Below are 25596 nucleotides of genomic sequence, written 5' to 3' on the forward strand. Positions count from 1 at the left end.
TCATTTGCCTGAGGCAGAGTGGATGCGTTTAATAGGACTGGAGGACAGGACTTAGCCTTGTTTGCTATAATTCTCCACTTTTTTAACCAGTTTTCGATGTTAATAAGGCTAGCTTGGAGCATTTGTGAAGCAGTTGTTGGGTCAGTGTGCGATGCCAGGATTGCAGTGTCATCAGCGAACGTGGCCACAGTGACTTGTTGAGATGTAGGCAAGTCCGCCGTGAAAAAGAGATATAGCAAGTGGCCCGAAACGCTTCCCCGAGGGATTCCAGAGCTGATCGGTCGTACAGTAGTCATTTTGTCATTGTGTTTGACCTGAAAGTGCCTCCCCGTTAAGTATGATTTAGAGATGGAATAGTATACGTGGTGAAGGCACTTCTTAATTTTGTATAGCAGCCCATCATGCCACACCCTATCGAAAGCCTGGCATCAGTTGGTTTTCCAGGTTTTGGAATGAGGATAATCTGTGTAACCTTCCACTGTACTGAAAAAATGCCAAGTCTTAGGATGGCATTAAAAATAAGTGTAGCATTCCTCAGGCCAGCAGTTGACAGCTGCCTCAGAACCTCTGATGTAATTAAATCATAACCTGGCGATTTTTTATATTTCAATCCATACCGTATCATCAATTCAACCTCCCTGACTTTAAATTGATTTATTGGAAGCGACATTTGGAACGGAGACTCAAAGAAACGCGTTATTTTGCGCTCTTCGTCATCAGGCAGTTATGAAGTGAACGGTTGGAATACCTTAACGAGGTGGTCGGCGAATAATTCCGCCTTATCCCTATTGCTTCTTGCCCAAGTCTGGTTTGCGAATTGGTGGTACACTCTGCTTAGGTTGTTTTAGTTGTTTAGTGGTTCTCCATAGCAAATAGTCAGTTGCTTGCGTTGGTGTTAGGCTCTTGAGGTAGTCTTGTAGAACTTCGTTCTCCTGTCTTTCCAATGCATACTTCAGTTCTTTTGTCGATCTGTTCAGAAGAGATGATAAAATGAATCCAAAAGATGCATATGGAACCTATATATTTTGTGTAATGCAACTTTTATAATTGTTTTATAGTAACAAGATTCCTAAAAACAATAAGAAATAAAACACAATTCGTATAACAATCAATATTTGTCTTAATTTATTCTCTGCAAAAAAAAACAAAACAAACATAGTACATTTAAGTGAGCGGCTCTTTCCAGATTCTTATTTTTTTTTTTTTTTGGGCAAACTCGAAAGGCGCTGCTCGTGCCACATATTTTTTAATCACATATACTTTAAGTATAATTTTAGATCTAAGATGTACTTATAACATAATAATTGTCATTTTATCAAAAAAAATCTATCTATAACAAAAGAAAAAATTAGTAAATGTAAATAAATCTAAAGTTTATATATTAATTTAAGTATGTATACTTATCGAGACTAACAAATCAATTTCTTCGATCTCTATATATTATTATTATTATTATTATATGACTATTAAGTTCAAAACATGTACAGGCAAAATGTACTTAATTAAGAATAACAGATTATATATTAATTATTGCACATAACCTATGTAATTTTGAGCCTGTCGCTTGCATAGGGAACAACAATAAAAATAAACCAAAAAAAAAACAACATTATATGTAATGTAATTAATGTGTTGGAATCATTGCACTAATAAACTTCTCAATTCGATTGATTGATTAAATAAATTATAATCATAACAAAAAAAAAGTACTAATAATAATAAACAATTGTGACTATTTTCGTTGACAATTAAGTTCATTAAATATAGGAATAATATTTAGCAATAATATATGATAATAGTATAACAATAAATTCTAGGTTATTAAATCACATGGAAACTAAGCGACTAAGCGAGGGCTTATCCTTTCAGCGCGTGGCCAAATTTCATTAAACAATTCGACCGACGTGTGACACATACCGAATCACATTTATTTAACTTAAATGGGAAGACAAAGTGATATTTGCTGCTTAATTAAATGCCTGTTTTGACGGCATCACTTAGAGAGATAGAGATAGAAAACACTATTATTTTCATATTCCTATTATTAATATTTCATTTAATCTCTTGCAAATCATTGTTTTCTTCAAATATTATTATCCGTGTACTCGTGACTAATCCAAAACAAATTATAAATGCAATCTATGCTATAAAATGCTTGAAAATAAAAAGAACTAAAATTCGCTAACAGATTATATTAAGTTGTATATAAAATTTAATATGTTAACAAACATAAAATATATTATTTTAAATACATATTCAAATATATATATTAATCATCTGCAGATATATCTTTAATTGTTTATATATATAATATATGTTTAATTTACTATTTTTTACATACATAAATATTAAATCTTTTTGATATGTATAAATATATTAAATTCACAATATTCTTTATATAAGATTTACGATATGAATTTCAACTTATAACTAATTACTTTGAATAGATATTTCAATAAGTTTTCTTTTCTATATTTATATATTATATATATGTATGTTTTATGTCTTAGAGTTTATTTGATTTGATATTTATTAAATTAATAGAATTTAATGACTATATCCGTTTTATGTCTTACTAAATGATCAGTTCGACGTATTGGCTGAAGTTCTGTCGTGGTTTTTCGTGTTCGGGTCGTGGCATTTGGTCAGGGAGGATGCGCCCGTCCATCTGCGGAATCGGCCCGGGCATCGCTTGCATTGGTATACAATCCGGTGGCAACTGAAAACAAAACAATAACAAATTGTTGTTATAATAAAAGCACTTTATACGTGCTTTTGAAGCTCGAATATTCCATACTCGATTAAAAATACATGAACTATTCAAGTATTTTGGTGTATTATGTAACGTATCGATTTATTTACATTTACGTTTTGAGCTGCACAAACATGTATTTAACATTTATTTGACCATAACGACGTATGTGCTAAACAATAAAGTAACGCAGCACAAAATTAAATAGCAGGGATTCACGCTTCAAAATTTAAAGCTCATCTGCATATTGGCTACGCGTCGGTGATGCACACCTAATGTTTGCCAAATCGATACACTGGAATTGCAAATTACAAATTGTAATTTCGCACCAAACACGCTCTTTTAGTATAGTGTTTGATTCCTAGGCAATCCGCGGACTTTGATGACATTACGTTGCATTTTTAAATTTATATGAGTCATATAGACAATAAGTATACAAAATGGACAAATTGTAATAAAAATATAATGAATCATAATATTACATTCCATATGATGATATGGAAGAATCTCCTATAAATCTTAAATTTAAAATATGCTACAGTTAATTTACAGTTATTTGTATACACAGCAAATGCTTCTTTTGCTCTTTAATGTTTGTATACGCATAAATTCTTTAAATTGTTATGCGCTTCTATTTGTTAATTTTTGTTCTTCTTGGCAGAAAGTATATATTTTAAGATAGAAATGAACTAAACCCGATCATTTTCTCGAAATATATTATTCTGTCCCGCATACTATTACTTTGTTATTTGTATATTTGTTACATTATTTCCAAATCTAAATTAATTGTAGTTACATTAAGAAAATTCAACAAGAATTTGAAGCAAAAAAAAATAAGTAATTGAGACTGAAATAATTCTATTTAATGCAGCATTAATAAACTTCCAATCTTATCTAAGAAGTGACAATTTAAATGTTAAAGTGTTGATGTTTACCATTTGTTGCTGTAGCTGAGGTTGAGGTGGCATAGCACCTGGTGGTGGCATAGATGGCGCGTAGTAACTGGTCGGAGAGACGGGGGGACTAGGATATGGCCAATAAAATATTGGCGGAGGGAAAAATTGTCGGGCTCCCATGGGTGCAGCAGCAATCTGAACGGGTGCATATCCTGGAAAATTCGCTCCCGGATGAAAACCTGTCGGTATTATGTTGCCACCTAAAAAAGTTTTAAACGCACATTAGTATTACACATACCCAATCACACAAAAATGAATCCATAAACATCTCATCTACTTTCATTACAAAATAATATAAAAAAAAATCCTAATTGGTAATGTTTTCTTTTTGATAGTAATAATAATACCCGGCTATTAGTGAGTTAAATAGTAGAAATGGTGTTCGGGAAGATCAACAAAATACTTGTTTCAATTCCGAAACCCCGATACAGAAATGTCAGAAGAAAAATTTAGTGTGACTTTTAAACTACAGCTATATGACTTTTTGATTTCGTATGATTCTCCAAAAAAAAAAATAATATCTTCACCGTCACCAGTAAATGTGGAACTAAACACCAACCATTGAAAAGAAACAACAACACACACAAATCTTATACCAACAAAGAATCAATGTTGCAACGTTCGTGTAGAGAATGTTGCATCATTGAGTTATCCATCAAAACCCATCCGGTACAGAGATAATCCCAAAATATTAAAAATAAATAAAACAATCAAAATATAGTATAAGCCCTAATAAAAAGTAAGGTACGGAACTTCTCAGTGTTCCGTATGTTCAAGTTGATAGAATAAGGTGTTATCTAATTTAAAAAAATAAAAGTATATAAGTATAAAATTAAGACTCACCACAGTGTAGCAGAGTATAATTTACCGCTTGGCGGCAGCTCACACCACGAACGACTCCGACTCCCGGCCAACCAACAAACTAGCCCACATACACTACACTGCTCATTAATTTAGACAAAATTGTATAACCAAGCGAGATAAATATACCCAATCTAAACTAGGTGAAAAATCGTAGACATATGAAATCGAAAAATAAAATAAAGTAAACAATCGAAACCCAATAATGAGCAGTGCAGTTGCTTTGCGAAAGAGATTCTAACATTAAACCCAAAAAGCATTAATGTGACGTAAACATTTATTAATTAAAAAGTGTAAAAATATATTAGAACATATTTTATGAAGAGCTGCATACAGTACAGAAAATAAAAAATAATAATAATTAAATAAAATAAAATATGAGTGTAGGTAGAGTTAAACTAAATATAACTCTATCGTAACTTTCGCTAGAACTTTGGTCAACCGTGGCGCGGCATGCAGAAACAAACCCAGAGTAGAAATATTAAGTTAGTAAGCCGATTCTGAATAAAGATAATAATAATAATTAAACGAAAAATAATTATAAAATATATAGAGAATATATGAAACAAATGTTGGTTAGTACACGATTGAAAAATAAAACACTCACACCAAGACACACCAAATCTAGCGAAAGCCAAGAAACTGCAAGAGGCTTAAACTAAATGTAAACAATAATTCCTACAACCGTTAATTATTAATTACGAAAACTTTAAATAATCATAAACTATGCTAGATAAAAACAAACTTAAATTTTAAACCCAAATATTTCTTTGAAAAATAAAGAATAAACTTATATAATATACATATAAATTCAAAAATAATCGTAAAAAAAAAAGCTACCAAAAATTCTAATATCATTAATAATCGTATATAAAAAAATCTCCCATTCCAGCTATTAACAAATAACATTTATATAATAGATCGTATCCAAAGACAACTTAGTACGTTTTGTTTTATTGTATTGTATCTATTAATTAGAATAAACAAAAATAGATGAATCTCATCTAACTATAATTAATTAGTTAATATATTTATATATGTATATACAAATCGAGTTAAGTCATCTTTGAAAGTATGTTTCATATACCGAATAAAAAATATCTCAACGATAACGAGTCCCAATTTTCTCGATTAGTCTTTTATTTAAACTTTCATTTTCAAGAAAGTTCTCCTATTTTAGAGAGCCTGCTGGCTCGCAGACAATTTGTTACAACAAAAAGCCTTTTTGCACAACAAAGTATAGGAAACAACGTCCATTCAAAAAAAAAATTAAATATACCTCAACAACAAATTGTATAATAATAAAAAAATATTATTAAAAAAAAACTTGGAATGCATTGAATCACAGTTTGTTAAGAAAATGTATAAACCAATAACCAAAACAGAAAATATATATAAATGTAACCCATTCTTACGTTTGGCTTAGATATCTCAAAAAATATATATGTATAGCGAATTATATAGCAAAGGCACTTGAATATATGTATTTACATGTCTTTTGTGTTTTCGATTGCGCGTACGTATGTGTATATTTACATGTTCGGATAAAAGTGTTGATAGACTGGGAAAGTGCCCTGGGGATGGAAAGGTCGTTTCGCCGGCGTCGCGGTTTGTTCAGCAAATGCGTCGCCGTAGGTGCGTTTAACGGCGACGTGGGGCATAACAGGGTAAACATTAGGGGCGGATGATGCCTGCAGGAGATGCGGTGGATACATGGGAGGTCTGGACAAACCCATGGGCGTCATTTGGCGCTGAAGCAAGAGCAGAGGCTGCTGCTGCGACAGAAGATGTGGAAGCACCACCGGGGGTGGTTTGAGCATAGAATTTGGATTCGAGTTGGGCGAGAGCGGACCGTGATTCAGGACGGCGAGATTGTGATGGGCGATTTGGTTCATAAGGAGGATGTCGTTTTGGACTTGTGCTTGATTCTGACGTGCCAACAGGTTTTGCTGGGCAATCATCTGAGCCTGTTGCTGCGCATACAAAGTCGGATTTTCCCAGCTGAGTGTCGGATTCGGTTGCACTAAGTTTTGAGATATCTGAGCCACCGTCGTATTCGGAGGTGGTGGTGGTGGTATATTAGTAGGGGGTAAGGGCGCAATAGCAGGTAACATACCGGGACTGAGTAAAGCTGGAGCCGCTTTCGCTGGAGAGACCGGGGCCGGAATCCCCCCGGTCAACACGAGATTCATATCATCACCGGAGCATTGAAACACTTCTATATACCGTTGCTTCTTCCCAAAGATCATGTAACGATGGTGCTTCTGAGTGGCCGTTATAAAAGCGGACTGCTCCGAATCCATCTGGATGAACGCCTCGCCGCTAGGTTGACCCTGCAACAATCAACGGATCTCGTTTTACAAATTCCTCACGCATCGAATTGCTTGCTCCTCATTCGATGGATGTGAGTCGATACTTACTTGGGCATTGTACACCATGTGAACTCCCTGGAAGATGATGTTCTTGGCGTGATCTCCGAGAAAATCGAGAATGTGTTCCACTTGCGCTTCGTAAGGTAGTCCGCGTAACCGGACGCAGTCCTTCCTCGTTCCCGATGTAATCACATGTTGCGGCAGTAAAGGAACCTGAGGCATCGGCGTAATTAGCGGAGCTGGCTGCTCGTAAGTTTTAGGATCCATCGACCTGTTCAGCACCTACAACAGCACACACCAAACATCATTAAAACACATATTCCCTGCGGACTTAACTCGATCGAACAACGATAACGGCACTTACTTGTTGCACTTCTGCCGTCGTCGATCTGAATAACTCGATATATCTGGAACCGATGCATTCCCGATGCTTGGAAAGAGCTTTCGGGGCGTCCGTTTCATTTGCAAACAAGACGAAGGCATCACCTGTTGCGCGACCGTCCGGCTTCTTAACAAATAGCACACCGTCGGTGCCATCGAGGACCGTACAAGAGCTATCTCCAGACGCGAAAAAATCCAGCTGCAATAAACAAATACAAAAATCAACCATATAAATCACTTTCAACACGATTACTTACAACTTGCTTGGCCACACAATCGTATGGTAATCCTCTCATACGAATTATGACAGCCGCACCTCTAGATAAGAAAGCCTGCGCCTCGCAGCTCGATCCACCAGCTACGGACAAGAAATCTTTACCAGAGGCCCGATACACCTCGATGTATCTGGAATCGATGTGGTGCTTGTGCCGTTTCAAAGCCATATCTCTATGTTCTTGATTTATAAAACGCACTAAAGCTTCTCCGTTCCTTCTACCCTGTGCCGATAAACACAAAGCTACACCGCCCCTGCAACAACAACAATAACAACTAAGTATTTCCAACAATTCCAATAGACCAGAAAATAATTGCAATGCACTGATGCATTTATACTGTTTTCACACGAATCCCGAGGATGTCTGACATGCAGCCGCGTACACTTGTACAATTCCTTTATTTGCTAAGAATCCCGTTCCGAGTCAAAAGACTTTGGACCGACATATTAATATTGAACAGCTGATACAACCTTATCATGATATACAGTTGACCTTCCTAAATTACCTCATTATTGCATCACAAGTCATAATGTTCAATAGTGCAGCAGCTATTTCACATATTAATATGTTTCAATTTAATGTTTACCAGAAAACTATCTTGCAATTACCTAATAATGAGCTACGACTAGACTCTGATTTGATAATAGATGTATTAAACTGATAAGGTTTGATATCAATTGTAGCATAGTGCACGGTCATCATTGAAGAAGAATAATACAAAAAAAAATAGAATAAAAAAAAAACTATGCTCATTTCGAAAAGCACATCAAAGAACACCTATGCGAAAACAAAATGGCGACAATTCCAATGCATACGTTGTTCAACTTACTTGGCGACATTGAGTCCTCTGAAGAATTTTGCAATATCTTGGTCGCTGCTTTGCCAGGGTAATCCTCTTGCTCTTACCACACAGTTGCTGTCTATTTCATCGTCCTTCGAACTGAAACAGAAAATATCCACTTAAATAACTTGAAAATAATTGTTTTTTAATCGTTTCTACGAAACGACTGTTTCATTAGCCACGACTCAGTGGTACGAATAAAATGAACAACAATAAACATATCTCCATATTTTGATACATTGTGCCATGTCCAGTTTTGATAACATCCATGTCATGAAAACAAGATTATTCTTCATTCCATACCAATCAAAACCAAAAGATTCAGACTCATTAATTAATCTGTTATTTATTTATGAACATTCTTGTTCATTTAATACAATGATCCTATACCGAAAAAAAAACGACTTTCGTTAAATATCCAGTACTTACACCAAAATTCTTAACAAGTCCAAATTAGTAGAAATAATATAATGTACAATACAACATTAAAAAGGTAATTTCAAATAAAACAATGGAAACTATAAAATAAAGCAAATCAATAAATTTGAAAAGTTTAATCAACGCTTGTATAGTTGAAATAATATGCGATTAGGGCGATGCAAACATCTATGCGTGTGTGTGTTTGTTTTTTTTTGTTATATATTCAAGAGCTTCCACGTGTAATAGTTTTTTTTACCTTAACTAACGTAATCCTTCAAATAAAATAACGCAAGCTGTTTTCCACCGTAGCACAATTATGAAATAATGAACTGGCCGTCGCACTTATTTAGTTATCTATGGATTTTCCAATTGACCATCCAGCTTGTTTTCTTCTCGATTCTACAAATCGTTCTCGCTATTTCTTCTCTTTCTTTTTTTTTTCGTTGATTTGCGGCAATCGCAAATCGAGTATTTCGAAATGGGATGGAGAACGCGTCGAAAACCTATCGGTTCAAAAGCGCAACTCGCGCTCGCGTCAGGTTTTGTTTCTTTTTTCTGTACTTCTACGACAGCATTTAGTTTTCGTTTATCGGTCGGTCATGGAATATATTAAAATTATCAAAAACCGTGCCGATAGTGTTTCTTCGGCGGGGGTGGGGAGGGTGGAGAGGGGAAGGCATACGTACGATTGGTACCGTTCAATACATATATACCCATGCACGATAAGAAGCAGCAGATAAGGACGATAACATGTTTTAAGTTCACTGAAAACAGTTTTAAGAAGTCACCGGAGAAAAAGAAAGCAACTTTTGAATCGTGAAACGTTTCGAGTGTTGCCTAATGATGATAACTCTCCTAATCTACCGCTTCCTTCGACAATTTAGAGAGTTTACTTAGATGATTCTATTAGATAATTTGGATTAGTTGTACTCAACACTTGAATGCAAGAATCAATATTTTTAAATCATTGCAGGTGGACAATTGACAAAATATTAGATTTCACATAGATATATTAATTTAGTGTTTAACATAACATTGTTTACATAATACACAATATAGTGTTGACCCACAAAGAATTTTATTGATTTCATTAGATTAGAAAGAGTAGATGCCGGACTACCACTAATGGTATAGTGATTAATTTAAGGTAGTTATAACCATACAGAAGTTTCAAAGGTTATAGTTAATATACAAAGGACCGCGCAATTTAAGCCCTTCATTGTTAAATGTTCGGCGGCAATGAACAAGGAAAGTTGCACAAAACTTTTCCATTATTACAACCAGAAATCAAATATCCACGCATTTTATCATCATATTAATTACCTTGAATATAATTATAATATTTGTATTAGGGCTAATTGTATAATTTGATTTTAATAGCTTTTTTTAAATAATTAACTATTTAAGGTTTACAAATATAGTTATGAGAATGAAAAAAAAATCCAATTTGATATTCAAAACTTATCAGCTAGAAAAGTGTTATATAAGTAATGTACCTATAGATTTGATTTAGATAGCTTATCTGTATTGAATTGCTGCATCCTGTTGTGTTATCGATTTTAGTTTCAAAAGTATACTTAAAAGTGGATATATGTATACTATAAATAATTATAATAATTTCTTCAGCAAAAAAGTCATTGTTTTTAAATATGTACAAGATATTTTATGTTACTTTTAATAATGATTAAAATTGAAAATTGATAATATAAATAATAATGTAAAACAATAATAATGATCAAACAATAGTTTATTAAACAAACGCAAATATTGTGATAAGAAAATACAGCAATATATGGCTGAACGCATAATAGGAGAAATTTTATGTTAAGTTTCCATTACAGAAAATAATTTATGATCAAATTTAATAATAATAATAATAATGTGTTGTCTGTTGTAAGTGAAACTTCAAAGTATGGAAGGTACCTTCTAGACAGGTCGTGTAAGACACTGAACGGAAGTTACTGAACGCTAGTAAACAATAAATTGTATTACTTTCAAGGATGTTTATGAATATTACACGTATATAATATCAAACGAACAAGTATTGGAATTACGAAGAAGTAGACGGATTACAAATGCCCTTTAGTATAAACTGAATACTCGTTAATGGTAATCGCTGACTAAGATAACTTTATCTCGTCGCACCGGTTAAAAAAACTCACCATATTCCAGGCTCCAAAACAAGAGCGATGTTCTCTGGCAAATCGAATTTGTGCCCTGAAAATGAAAGAGACAAGAAAATCAAATACGTAATTACTTCGCATTACAGCGAATGAAAACAAAAATCTGCTGATTCTGTTTGTTTGTTTGATTTTTTTCAGCAGGAAATGTTTATATCTTGCAATTAAACTGAAATAGAACGAAAGAAAGCAATTTGATATTTACCTTCCTTAATTAGTTTTTGTACAATGTTGACCATATCCTTAGCTTCGCTCTTGTAGAATTCATTTTCTGTCTCCGGATTCAGCTCTAAACCTGTACACACCTTTGTTAAGGAAGAATTACTCATTAAGCATGTTATGTGCATGAATGCAATGTTATCGTTATTCGACGCACTCGAAATGCATTCACAGGTGAATTAAACACCTACATCAGCATTTAAAAAAAAAAATATAAATTTGTGCGAATATTGTTTTTCGTCGGCATTCCGCAGCACAATATTTTTTGTTTATATCATAGTTATTTCAGCAGAATCCGATAATATTTTAATCGCTCTAATGTGAGTGTCTGCATTCGATAAGAATACTGTCATCTGTTTGCAACTGTTGAAGTTCAAACGTTCAGCAATCTCAGCGACAGATGGAACCTCTCCGGATCATAAAGTATACAAATTTGCTGAGCAAACAAACAGTACATTGATTAATCAACAAAATTTCTTAAAATTAATCCACTTCAACAATGCAAATCGCTTTTCGTCAAATGACAATTTATAAAACAAACAACGGTTGTTGTCTTTATTCTACATTTCCAAATATTTTAAAGCATAATAAGAAATAGATAATATCTTCAAATCTTTCACTGATTTCACATAACGCTTCAAGATTATTCAATTGTGTAGGATTTAAATAATCCATTATGTTATAATTCATACTAATATTTCAGAATTGATTCAGTTAGAAATGTTTAAAAGTATTTATATGGTAAAATCCATATCTGATTATTATTCCAATTAACTTAACTATATAAATAATTATCATGATTTCTCTAAGACTACTCGAGAATGTATTAAAATAATTATTTATTAAGAAATTACTGAAAATCACTTGGTTAATGAAATATATTAGAAATGATATTATTAAAATCTTTGTAATTGTGTGTTTAGAGCGTTGAAGTATGAACTAACATTTTAAATAAAAAATTGCTGTTCCGCTAAAAATTGTTCATAATTAGAAGAATATAGCTGGCTAGTTGAACAAGGAGTTCCGGTAAATAAGCAAACAAAATTACACGGAAAGTGTTCGATATTACATGTGCATTAAATACACAATGGAATGCAACTTCTTTGTTCCAAAGAAATTTTCGTGTTCGATTTTTGCCACATTTCTCGTGCAATGTTTTTCACGCCATGGCAATTACCCGCTTTGCACTAAATCTCATCTACTTGTTTTATATTCATCTATTTCTTTTTGTTGAAATGTTTGTTTGTTCTGACGAAAATCAATTAATTGCTGCTCGGTAGATAATAAAAATACGGATTCGCAGTGAGCCAATCTTAATTGCAAAAAAGACATCAAATAAAATGAATGAAAGCAAAGAAATCGGAAAATGTCGTTAAAAGATTTTAAGTTTCCTACTTTCAAAGTCGTGAGAATGCATATAAATTTGCATACTGCAATAATTAGTAATCCAATTACAGGTAGGCTGCAAGAAGGAAGTTCGCTTAATGATAACTTCCGTCCATTTCAAAAAGGAAGCGTCCAATAATAATGTTGATTGTGTTTAAAAATTAAAAAAAAAAAGAAGAAAAGGATACAGCTCAGCATGTCGGTGATGTTCTGCGGCATTTCGTCGTTTTTTCCGGCGAATCGACTGGCATCCTTCCTGAGATCATGGAAGGTGGTGTAGTAGAAAGGCAGTTCGATCTCTTTCCTGCACGCCTCTGGATGTAGACATTGCCTGAGAGGCAGTTGTCCATCCGTTATCAACCGGAAACCAGGATTGTGTGGATCTATGTGCAGACTGTTGCAGTAGGCGTCGAACTCGGAAATCGCATTGTCCAGCAAACGACCCGACGATTTGATCAGTTCATCCGTGAGACCGGAATCCGTGGTCAATGGTTCCAATAAAATTGTGTCTTCGGAATCCGCAGACAACGGCCTAATCGGGTACTGCTGGACACCAACAATCTAAAACATAACAATAAAATAATTAATAATTTAAACATCAATCAACTCTGAAATATTATTGTTCTTTACAATAGTATATTTAATATCTTCATTATTTTTTAATGTACAGTGGAACCTCGCTTAACGAACAAAATGAATTTTAAGAAAAAAGACTCGCTTAACGCGCAACGTTTCGCATAACGTGTGACGATGTTTTATAACTTATGTTTTTTTAATAAGTTACGAATTAAACTCGTTCCACTGTGCTTTGTTTATTAGTTACTTTGGATTTTCGAAATTCAAACAGGTATTAAATAATCATAAGAACTTGTTTGCATTCATGTAAATTAAACGAGTTCCTGTAAAGTTTATTGCAAAACGAGATTGTTAAAGTTATAATGGTAATCTTATGTGAATATGTTGTTTCAAATTTGATCGATATGATTAAAACATATTTAACTTTAAATTTATTAATCAAATTAAATGAGTAAACTTTCTATAATGTTAATTTGAACATATTCTTGAGAATCATTGCATGATTGGTTGCCTATCGATTGTTATAATAAAATTGCAATTATAAGAGAATAAGTGTGCTGGGGATAGCAAAAACCTACAAATCATATTAATTATATGAAACTAGTTAATATTTTTATATTATTAAGTTTAAATAATGTGTAAATATAATTAATATTGACTATTCAATAACATCTTAGTATTTGCAAATCTTACACAATTATCGTTTATTAATTAACTCTATTATGATCGGTACTGCAAGATATTAAAAGAAAAAAAATAGCGAAAGCAATAAATCTACTTGATAACAGCTTAACTATCCAACGACGTAAATATTTCAAATAACATGATTTACGTTTTGAACTTGTTTCACTAAGCATTCCAATTGTTTGTTACGAAATTTCTCACATATAGAAATAGAATAATAATGATAAAATAATGAACGAATAAAAGTATAGGACGTTATATATATATAAAGAGAAACAAAAGTTGTTTGTTACCGCTGAAACAAGCGTACGTCAAACGAACAGAAAGTAGTTGAAACATTAATTATGCGAAATGAAATTAGCTTATAGAGCGCGTTTCGAGCTTCACGCGTGCGTCCTTGAGCTTTCCACTGCAATTTACTTGTATAATTGCGAATAGAAATGCTAACCGGTAATTGTGCAATCAATAAGTGTATGATATGATAAGTCATAAATATAAATATTGGAGGAGATCGTAAAGCGAATATTATTGTTGCGTAGACTTGCATTTCATGCTGACGCATATTATGTACAATGTTACGGGAGACATAGTTTTTTTTTAACATGGGTGCGGACCCGATGATGTATTTAACATTTCAAAATTTAACCGCAATCAAGTTTTATTGATCATTGCAACATTTCCTTCCACAAATTCCTTCCATACGCACACTCTTCTAATACAACGACACACTTTATACTTGTGCAACAAAAAATATACTTTTTTTTTTGTTATTTATTTCTAAAACATTGTCCATTCATATTCTGGTAGATTGTATTTTTTTTTCTCTTTAGACTTTTAACAATGTTTCAGGCAATTACCATTAACATACTTGTAAAAGCAATAAAGTATTTGGTCATTTATGTTATAAACGAGCAGAATCGCGTGACACCGAATGTTCAGCTTTCATTTATGCAAGTGGTACAATTTTCCCATATAAATGCGTTCGTCGAGATTTAGTAAATTTCTTAGCCAACTTCAGTTTTTAACAATTAAATGTGTAGTAATAATATTTATCTCTCTGATTTCAAAACGAATAAATCTCATTTAATTTAGTAATTATAAAACTATAGAATAATGTAGATAGAAAAAAAAAACCAGGCATGAACCACTAAAAATATGCGACCTATCTTTTGTATAAACGAATGTCCATGACTTTTAAGTTTCACGTAATATGTATTAAAAATTTGACAAATCATATAACAATGCAGATTGAGATAAGCTTAGATAGAATATATAAACAATAACTGATAAACTATTAATATATTTATAATTATAAGAGCGATTTTTCTTCCATCCTTGTTAAATTTAAAATGTATTGTTTTGACGTTAAAACTTACAGTTTCGTATTATTAATATGAAAATAGAATGTTTTAATGCATCTTATTCATCGTTCATAATACATGCATTCGCACAAATAACATTTATTTTCAGTTTCGTGCACATTGTCTGCTGTGTCACCGTGAAGGTTATCCGTCGTACATGCATTTCAGAAAACCTCGAAACGAAATTCGTGTACAAATAATTCATATTTTACGACTTTGCTACAATGATTTACATAAGAGTATTTTCTTTAATAAATCCCGATTAATTAAGTTGAAATTGCGTAAAAAAAAGTATTAAAATTTTCCGCCATATGCATATGTGTATACTTGTTTTTTTTTTAAACAGATGCAATCGTATCAAGCTTAATACACAATTGTGTTTACCATCAGTCGGTGCATACTAATAGCAGGAAGTTGCGCCCTACCGGAACTCTCACGAGCTTTATAACATATTCAACCCCGCATTGGAAACAATCGCCATTCAAGCGATCGCGTTTGTTTTTCGTCCATTTCATGGATTCCTTATTATCATGGGCAGCCCATTCATTCAATGCGTCCTGATGTTTTATTTAAAACCGGCATCTCGTCTCTTCCAAATTTATTTGCTGGATGGACGCAATTTACACCCGAGTCACGTTCCTAAACATATTATGTGAAGAAGGGACGAAGCAAGAAACGATTACTAAAATCAAATACCTCTTGAGTTACATTCTATTTTTATTTCATTAGTTAATCTTTGCCTGGTTAAGTTTTGTATCATATAAATTAACAAGAATTAAAAGAAAAGAAAAAGTAAGTGAAAATTAGTTAAATTCATAAAATTAATTTTGATCTTTCATTGAAGAATTCAGAAAAATTTAAAAATTGGATTTTAATTCTGTCAAAAAACAACAAGACAGATATGAATGTTCGTCAATGAATGACAGTAAAATCGAACTGTCTTCTTCTTCAATTGCACACTGTACTATGTATATATCCGATTTTTATCCAAAAATAATTCATCTTATGTCGCAAAAAGTGTGTATGCAGCAACATTTAACAAATCTAACAATAATTTTCCAATGAAAACACATCATATTCAACACTAGATGGCGCTGCTCCTTGAATATTCAAAGTATTTGTATGCATGAATTAATAACGTCTTAGATAGTCCTTGATTTAAACAACGTGAGTTTCCTTGAATACAAGAAGATATTTTTTTTATATTCGCTTACATTTTTTTTTTGAAAAAAAAAGTGTACGCACGAGCATGTTTCTTTTGAGTTTGTTACGCCACCGTGTATCATTAGTACAAATTGAAATACTCGAAGGCCAGAAGAGAACTACGCTTCGCAGCCCACCGAGGACTAAAGAATATTTCTGTTTTTTTTTTTCTTAATTAATTGCTGTATACTAAATTATTATTATAATTATTTCTATATTATGAAGCGTATCCTTTAATTGGTCCTTTAATAATCTCTTTCAAAATGCTTTTAGAAGAGGTTACATAAAAAAAAATATATATCTGAAAAGAACACGTGACACATATTGCCAATAGCGAGATACATTTGAAAGTTTCTTTTTTATTTTAATTTTGTTTCTAATCCTCCATCTCCTTATACGCGTTGCGTAATAAAAAACCAATTTCAGTTCTTTGCACTCTCCTTGAACCACGCGCGCTTATTTCGCAATTCCACCAATCGGCGCATTGCAAAACACATTTTTGCGTGCTAATTGGTACTGAGCAGCAGCAGCAGCAATAATAACAACAGAAGATTTAAAAAAAAAAAGAAACATGCTGTCTTCGGCGTGGCGTGTTTTTGTTGTTGTTGGTGTGGTGTTGCTGGCGGGTTTTCTGCTGGTGAGAAATCTCTATGAGTCTGTGTACCCACGACCGAAGAATCTAATTTTCTAGGCAGTTTCCTCACACGCCATTGTTCCTCGTTCTGCTGGTTGAAGCCAATTAAAAAATCTTTCTAGACACAGTTATCTTCTCCAGACTATGCACAATACATTTGATCTTCCTTCTTTCGTATAATCCAATCCAATTTTATTATTTTTATCTCAAGTAAGAACTTATTACGAAAATGTAATAATCAATATATTCTTTTATTCAAGTCGTCACCAAAATAACTTGAATATTGTAACTAAACTTGTTGCTAGGTAGAAAATTTTCCAGACCCATTACAAAATGTGTGAGTAAATAATAGAATTATTTATTAATATTGGGTAAAATGTATTTCCAAAATAATAATAAAAAAAAATACAATAAGTAATTTTAAATATTGAAACTGGGTTGCTATAGGATTGCAATTTCCCATAGTTATGAATAGTGAAAAAGAAAACTACATGTCACGTGAAGTTTCTCCATAATTCACCTAGATTCTAGAGAAATTAATAGAAAATATGTATGGAAGCATGTAAATTTTATAAATTCGTATTTAATGTAATTTTTACAAGTTTTATACTTGTTAACCCAAATAGCAATACCTATATTAATAATAATACATAGTATTTCGAGGATCCAGTAATTTTATTTTGTAGGTTAATACCGTAATCAATTTTCTAACTTTTCACATTAAATTTAAAATTTGAAATAAAAATATTTACAATGAAAAAAAAACCAACAACATACTTTGACACAAGAAACCTAAAGCTGAATTCAAATTCCTCACTAAAACACTTCTGTTAAGTATACATTTTATACAAAAAAAGTATCTATTATCATGATAAAATTGTACTTATCATGATAGAAGAAAGATCTAAAATTAAATCTGACTGATGCAAATTAAAAAAGTAGCATTGAGTGGTTTCTTAATTGTTGACTGCAAAAGACGCCATGCTGAGATGAAGAAGACTTGACCCGTTTGATAGAATTTAAATTACTAAGCGTTTATGACCATCTTAGTGATATATAAGAGAAGTATTAAACAGTACTTAGCATTTACAGTTAACCGTTTATTAAATACTGTTGCACATCAGAACCATACTTGATGCTCATAATTGGAATTATCACGAAGGAAGTGTCTGTGAGATGGTGATAATTCGCCGCTGATGAACTTCCCTGAACCCTGAAACCTAACTGTTCAGTTGCTCTGCAATGTTCCAGAATGCGCGTCCGTGCATTTAACTTTGATTATAGCAATTTTCGCTGCAACAAAAACGATCTGCTCATGTGGCTCGTGCCAAACACCAAATTCGGCTATCCAGAATTATGTCCATTATTCCAACGAGTGGTAGTCATTAGGTGCGCTGAGTCATCCGCAACGAAAGGATTTTTATGGACAGGACGAATGTGTTACGCGTGCTGCACACACGCATCCTTGACTCCTTACTGAAAATGCATCTATACAGAGATGCGATCTCCTACACATTTGGATTCATTAATTATAAGTTGCTAAGTTATACGCTTCTTTTGAACCAGTCGACAATTGTTTGTATCGATTCGACTGGTCTCCGAATTTGAATTGAATGATACGGACCTTAAGACACGTGGGTTCTACTTTCAATGAGATTTTTTTTCATTATTTACATACACACAGGTGCATTGTACTGCAATTTATTAATTGAAATTCTTAGATGTTTATTCTAGACTTTTAATTACTTTTTAATTGTCAGCAAACTTAAGTCAATGTTCAATACTAAAATACATGCTACTATAATAACAAGAAGAACTACAGTTTTAATGTAATTTAATAATGTTAGTAATATGGAAATATTGAAAAATCCAATGAATAAATCTAAACTAGACTTTTTTTCCTTAGCGATTTTCAATGGATGATTAAAGATAGTTTTTGTTTTTTCATCTTCTTCCCATCAGTATTTTATTCAACAATTGTTAATTCCTCTTCGTCTTTGCAACACATGGAGTTCAGCAATGCTTCACCACCTGTTGCTTATTAAAGCGAAATGGCTTTTGTAACTCGGGAATTTAACTGTAAAGAAAAGAAGTGGCAGAGAAGGAAACAGAAAAAAAAAGAGGCAACAACAACTACGCAACGACGGAGCAACAGATTGCTGATGAATAGAGAGTTGCAACTGAAATTATCGCGAGGAACGTGGAAAATGTGCATCTTTGAAGAAGATCTTGAAGCAATTAGTCGAATGCGAGGTACAGATTTAACGGTGCAAGTGCCCGAACCGAATCTCACGATAATTCGTTTCCTATTAAGGAATTACCAAACTTGTTTGAGAGTTAAAAGAGTTGATGCCAACGTGGATGGAATAGAAGTCAAGAACCTTCGGACGAGATGATGATACAAAAAAATATATAAACGTGGACACGTTTGACTCGATTCGTCGCAAATCGAAGACATTCACTGAATGATTTAATGTTTTTAGTTTAATTGATTAAACTAGATTCACATTTACTGGAATATACATAATAATGTTTAGTTTATTCAACCAAAAAATGAAAAAAAAGAAAACGCTCTACAAAGTTAGAGAATTTATTTGCATAATTATTTCTAAATTTAAATTGTATTAGGAATATTTGACCCAATAGGGTTAAAAGGTAAACGCGATGATCGGGAATTCAAATGAAGCGTCGTCCTTCGTACGCAAACTTAAGAAATATTTGAATAAAGGTGAAACCTTTAACCATTATATGTAAAATATGGAAATTCTCGTATTGTTTTCAATTATTCATATTCTTTGCTCGAATAGCGTATTGTTATTTCTATTCCTCTGTCTGCTCGCAACACCGTGTCTTCCATTCCACCTCACTTGGAACAGCTTTAATTAAAATCATTTCCCTTAAATTGTTTAATCACTTCAAATTTACTTTGATTGCATTGCGCTCATTTCCATATTTTTTTTAAACTCTAATTACTATATTTTTATTGAAAATTCTCATCAAACATGGTTATTAAATTCATAAACAAACAATTTTACATACATCTAATAATTGTGAAACAAAAAAAAAACTAGTCGAGAACTTTGACCGTGGCGTCAATCGGTAAACAAACCAATCAAGAAAACCCGTATTTTCTAAGCTGAGCAAAAGAAAAAAGCCTTTCCAAGTACTTGCGTATGGAAAAACAACGTTTTTTATATCTTTGCACTTTGAATCTCAACAAGTTGCACATAATTGTTAAATTATGCAATCTAAGTGTTTGCTATTATATTTGTTAATATTTATCATAAACCTTAACACCGAAAAGCTTTTACATAAGGCGACGGTAGTTTCGTAAAGGAAAATGTAATTAATCGAGCATAAGTGATTTCAATCAGCGGTCAAGCTACAAACTTAATTAATTAATTGATCTGCGTTCTTTTCGCAATAAAATTTCGTCCGAATATCCATAATTTATTTTTTAACGAATTTTCGGTTTCTATCTGATTTCTGTATAATTTTGGAATAATTAGCATCCATTTATATAAATATATATGTATATGAAAACTGGTTTTTGGTGTCGTCACTTGAGAGAGGGGCGCATTAAACGAGGCGAATCTATTGGAAAATTTCTGAGAACTTTGATTCGGCCATTAAAACTTCATGTTTATAACATTTATGCAACGAATATAATTTCAATATCATTCACTATTAAAAAATATATATATATATATAAATATTACAATAAAACACAAACACGTTTTATTTATTGCGCACTAACTTAAATAATTATAGTTATTACAGTCAAAATAAATTACACATTAAAATTATATATATATAGCTCAGATAACCTTAGAAGTAATAGATTTAATTAACATGAACAAATTTACAATTTATTGCAAATACAGGTAAAAAAAAATAGATGACAAATCTTGTTCATAGAATAATTCAATTTCATGCTGAGATGGGTGGGAAAAGTGACGCATGTTGTGAAATTACTACAGTCAATTAAAAATTTAATAACCAAATGTTTCTTAAGAATTTGCAGTACAAAAAATATGTATGTTAATTGTCTAAAGTTTCAACATTTTAGTTGGACTGTAAAATCAAATAACAACAACAATAAAATGGTTATAGTTTATACAGTAATGGTTGTTTCCACCATTGATTATTGACTTGATTACGTTCTTGAATAAGTTGAAAATAGATGAATATTACTAGTTTATTACTTTGTAAAATTTCTCGGTATACAGACATTAGTAAAAAAGAAATATACTTTAAACATAAATGTAAAATTCTCATTGTATCTATTATATACTATTTTTTTCACTTATAATTATTACTTAACACTACTTCTTCATAAAAATATATTTTTTTAAGTTTAAATGTAAGAAACAACGATTCAAAATAAGTAAGATATGAAAATTGAAATATTCTGAAAATTAATATTTAAAAAAAATGCATTTCAACAGTTTTATTCTGTTCAACTTTTCTAAATATTATATTTATAACATGTATAATATTCCAGGTATTTGTTAAAACTTGTTTAATATTGAAGTAATGTTTATTTTTAGTATAGCAAATAAATACAAGCTTCTAGTTGTTGCTTAATATTTTGTTAACCGAATGGAATTCAAATGCAAATAATTTTAAAACATTGTTAATGTATGAAATATAAGAAATTTAATGAAAAAATAACATGTTATGCATTATTTTGTTGAAGTTCTAATTCTATTTTTTATTGGTCACAATTATAAGCAAAGGGAATATATTTTTATATAATTAAATATAGAATAGAAGCTTCGTTAAAACCACGTGAAGTTAAATCTATTTTATGCTAGACTTATGGTAAAATTATGTGATTTTTGTTGTTGTTGTATAGACAGTGTCAATATTTGTACGTTCTGTTACATTTTGGGGTTGATATATAAGAAGTTGCTTAGTTTTGCAAACATTTTATTGCGATTGGCGCGTAATGAAGAGAGAACAATTTCCTTCTCAAGTAACATACATAGGAGGACATTAGCATAAAAGGTTGGGCGTAGTTGGACGAGTTGTAAATATATATATATATAAAATGGTCGTGTCTGAAAATTCCAACTGTCTTCTTACCTTATTCTGCATAACATCGACGATGACGTATATCAATAGGACAATCTCTTGCTCATCGGAACCCATCAGCGGTCCCTGCAGCCCGGCGGTTGCGACGTACAGCACACAGACGTGATGGGGCCCAATCATGTTCAGGCCCTTGATGCTCATTTATGCACCTCTCGCAATGAGTGGAAAATGATGGCAATAACGACGAAATCTTTGCGAAACGTTCGTTTCGGGTTCCAGTCCGGCAACAGGTGGCTCACGAATCCATGCTCTTAAGTGAAATATAAACACACAAGGCTCGCCTCTCTCAGTCCGCCATATTGCCACGCAATTCACTTTCAAATTTTTATTTATTGTATACTTTTCATCCGTACAACAACATAAAAAAAATAAATAAAAATACACGAATCTAGCAAAGATTCAGCAGAAGAAAATTCCGTCAATGCAATAGATACGGGACGACAGCAACCCCATGCGCGATTCCTACACGAAAGTCTACTGTTTGCACGGCGTATCAGACCTCTTATCTATCAATTTTATATAATCACAGTTGTAGCTTATATATATATTAATATAAATACAAGTTGAATTTGCTTTAAATTTACTTATAGAAAAATATACATTTATTTATCACAATGTCGTTACGTATGAAGGCTAGTGTAAATTACTCAGATTGTTGCTCTTTTTTGGTCTATTTGGTTAAAAAATTTGCACGAACTCGCACTCGCAGAAAACAGCATTTAATCGTCACAGAAACACTAAATCACAATTTGCAATTGATTACAAACAAAGTCGTACTCTCGGACATTCGATCAGCAGGTATCGCGTAGTCTAATTGCTCGGATAACAACAGCCCCACGTTTTATTTATTTCTATTTAAATTTCCTTCCTGTTGCTTTTGATGATTTATTTATTTTTTTTCACTTGCAATATCTCTCTGTATATCTGTGTACTGTTTCTTCTACTGATGTTCCCTGTGACAGGTTTCACGTGCGGCAGATCCGTTTTCTGTTGGGGAAATGCGATTTTCTCGAGTGCACGTTTCGAACTGTACACAGGTACACAAGTATTTCGTAGCCTCAATTTTACCGTGAACTAAACGCAGGGGCCGCGATACTGGTTCTACCTGAACCGTGCACACCAATCGGAGAGAAGGGTACCTGTACAGGTACACTCGCGTCCATAACTGTAATCACATATATACTAGTTATATAACATGAGAGATCCGTCAAAATTGTTGCCGCTGCGCTGCGAAGTTTCTTTCGTTCCTCCGATCATTTCATTCATTTATTATTTTATACACAATTTTCCATTAAAACTAAATTATTTAAATACATCAATCGTACTACAAAAACGTCAATTTCTTTTTATTTTTTCACAAAATACGTTCAACTAACAAATTCATGATTCCTATTTAAAAAAAAACTATATATAAAAAAAACAACATGCAACAACTTTATCTAGAAAGTATTATAATTGAGGAAATACTTTATTTCATGTTTGGAAGAAATACAATTTTGAATCTCTATATAAATAGAAAATTATCTATAAATAATAGTAATAAACATATTTTAATGCATGTAAGCTAAGTGTAAGTTGATTTCTTAAAGAATACGTTTTAAATTATACATAATTCAGTATAAAAAGTTTAAGAAATTCCGTTTACATAATTTCTTATTCAATTATTTTACCATTAGTTTGATTTCTTTTATTTTGACCCTGCAGTCATAACATTCTTTGGAGGTTATGTACAAGAAATTTGCAATTTTACTATGGTCAAATGCAAAACAAATCATCTCATTACCTATTATATTATCAGAAATGTACTAAAAACTATACGAAACAAAATATACGAATTTAAAAATATATAATAATTAAAAGAAAATGTATCATATCAAATATTTTAACTACAAAAACTACCTAAAACTTAACATTTGCAGACAATACTATGAATGTTACTACAATCTAAATGTCTATTCAACAATTATGTTCACTAATTAATTTCAATATAAATTCATTTGAAAACATGAAAATAAATATTATATCAAAATAATTCTTGATCTAATACATAAATATATTTTAAACTAATTTATTTATGTATATAATTTGAGCTTTGGTTTACCAATCAACATTCTCAAATTATTAAATAAAAATAAATAAAATTAGAAGTTTATATTTTGATTGAATCTATGAAATCACATGCATCAATATTAAATAAGTTATCTCATTTATTGAGCAAATATTCGATAATTCTTTGATACAATTAATAGATGTATTCTTGTATGAATTAATTTATTTGTGAATGAATTGTGCCTGCGTTTAAGCATTAATCTGCAATGCGAAATACGCACATCAATTAGTGTTCACAGGTGGTTCATAAAGCTACATTCAATGTCAATTCTGCTTAGACATTTCATTGTACGCTCATTGTTTTATACTGATAATGTTTGTAAGTACAAATCATTGATTCGATCCATTTATGATTTAATACAGACTGTATACTTGTCCATTTCAGAATGCACCAGTTATTCCGAATTTTAGTAGCAAAACGACACTTCTCAAAGACACATTTTTATTATCACGATCTTTATCTCACTCAACAGATTAACTAAAACTGTAATCTCATACAGATACGGAGCAGTTGCACTCTATACACATTAAAATCTGAGTTGTATATGATGACAATTTTTCATTCATTTCTACTTGAAAACATATTATATTCTCCATTAAGTTTATTTTTTTATATAATATATTAAAATATTTAAATTTAATTTCACTAACTTAAATAGTCAAAAAAAATATAAGTTAATCAAATTTTTATATTTTTTATTAGTTGTATTATATTAAAAGATTGAGAATCATAGATTTAAACTATAATTTGTAAATTATTACTGAAAATTCTGATTATACGCTCAGATGATAAATTGAAATATTTCATAAACATAAACAATTACTTATGAATGCTCTCATTACAATAGTTTCAGTTTCGTATTTCTCTGATACGCGGCAAGCAACAGTTAGCATGAAATTAATGCGCGTCTGTAATATCCAATTTGATAGTATGATCGTTACGAAACGGTACAAAAGGGATTGGCACTCGCTTTACAGCCGGTTCAGTTAATGCTCGCTGGTTGGCACCGCATTTCTTGCCCTTGAGAAGACGCACAAATATCCACCCCTTGAGTATTTCAACCGAGGGGAAATATTACAGCTTGCATCCATCCTCATCTTTGCATTTTCATTACCTCCGAGATGAATACAAAAATTATTCAAACTCGTTATTATAAATATGAATCGCTTCGCATTCTGTGCGGGAATCAGAATTAATCACTTTTAAACTAAATATTGCGTAACGAATTATTGCCTTATCGTTGCTCTCCGTAAAACTGCTATGTTTGTTCTGAATGAGCATTAATCAG

The 25596-nt window shown here is 32.0% G+C and overlaps 1 protein-coding gene across 2 annotated transcripts; it reads right to left on the reverse strand.

Moving 5' to 3' along the window:
- Positions 1-2466: 2466 nt before the first annotated feature.
- On the reverse strand, positions 2467-23359 carry LOC108560533 (RNA-binding protein fusilli). 2 transcript variants are annotated; one of them, XM_017918116.1, is made up of 11 exons: positions 22190-23349; positions 12832-13204; positions 11244-11333; positions 11021-11075; positions 8427-8537; positions 7580-7850; positions 7306-7521; positions 6990-7223; positions 6686-6902; positions 3688-3908; positions 2467-2719 (listed from the first exon to the last, which is right to left on the reverse strand). In XM_017918116.1, the coding sequence occupies exons 1-11, from the start codon at positions 22337-22339 to the stop codon at positions 2576-2578; spliced, it is 2082 nt and encodes a 693-aa protein (XP_017773605.1). In that variant the 5' UTR covers positions 22340-23349; the 3' UTR covers positions 2467-2575. The 2 variants fall into 2 exon arrangements, with proteins under 2 accessions (XP_017773605.1, XP_017773604.1); XM_017918115.1 differs by lacking the exons at positions 2467-2719; positions 3688-3908 and having other exon boundaries at positions 5880-6902; positions 22190-23359.
- Positions 23360-25596: the final 2237 nt, after the last annotated feature.

The sequence above is a fragment of the Nicrophorus vespilloides genome, unplaced genomic scaffold (assembly GCF_001412225.1).
Source record: "Nicrophorus vespilloides isolate i.1.1-1 unplaced genomic scaffold, Nicve_v1.0, whole genome shotgun sequence".
Classification (NCBI taxonomy): Eukaryota; Metazoa; Arthropoda; class Insecta; order Coleoptera; family Silphidae; genus Nicrophorus; species Nicrophorus vespilloides.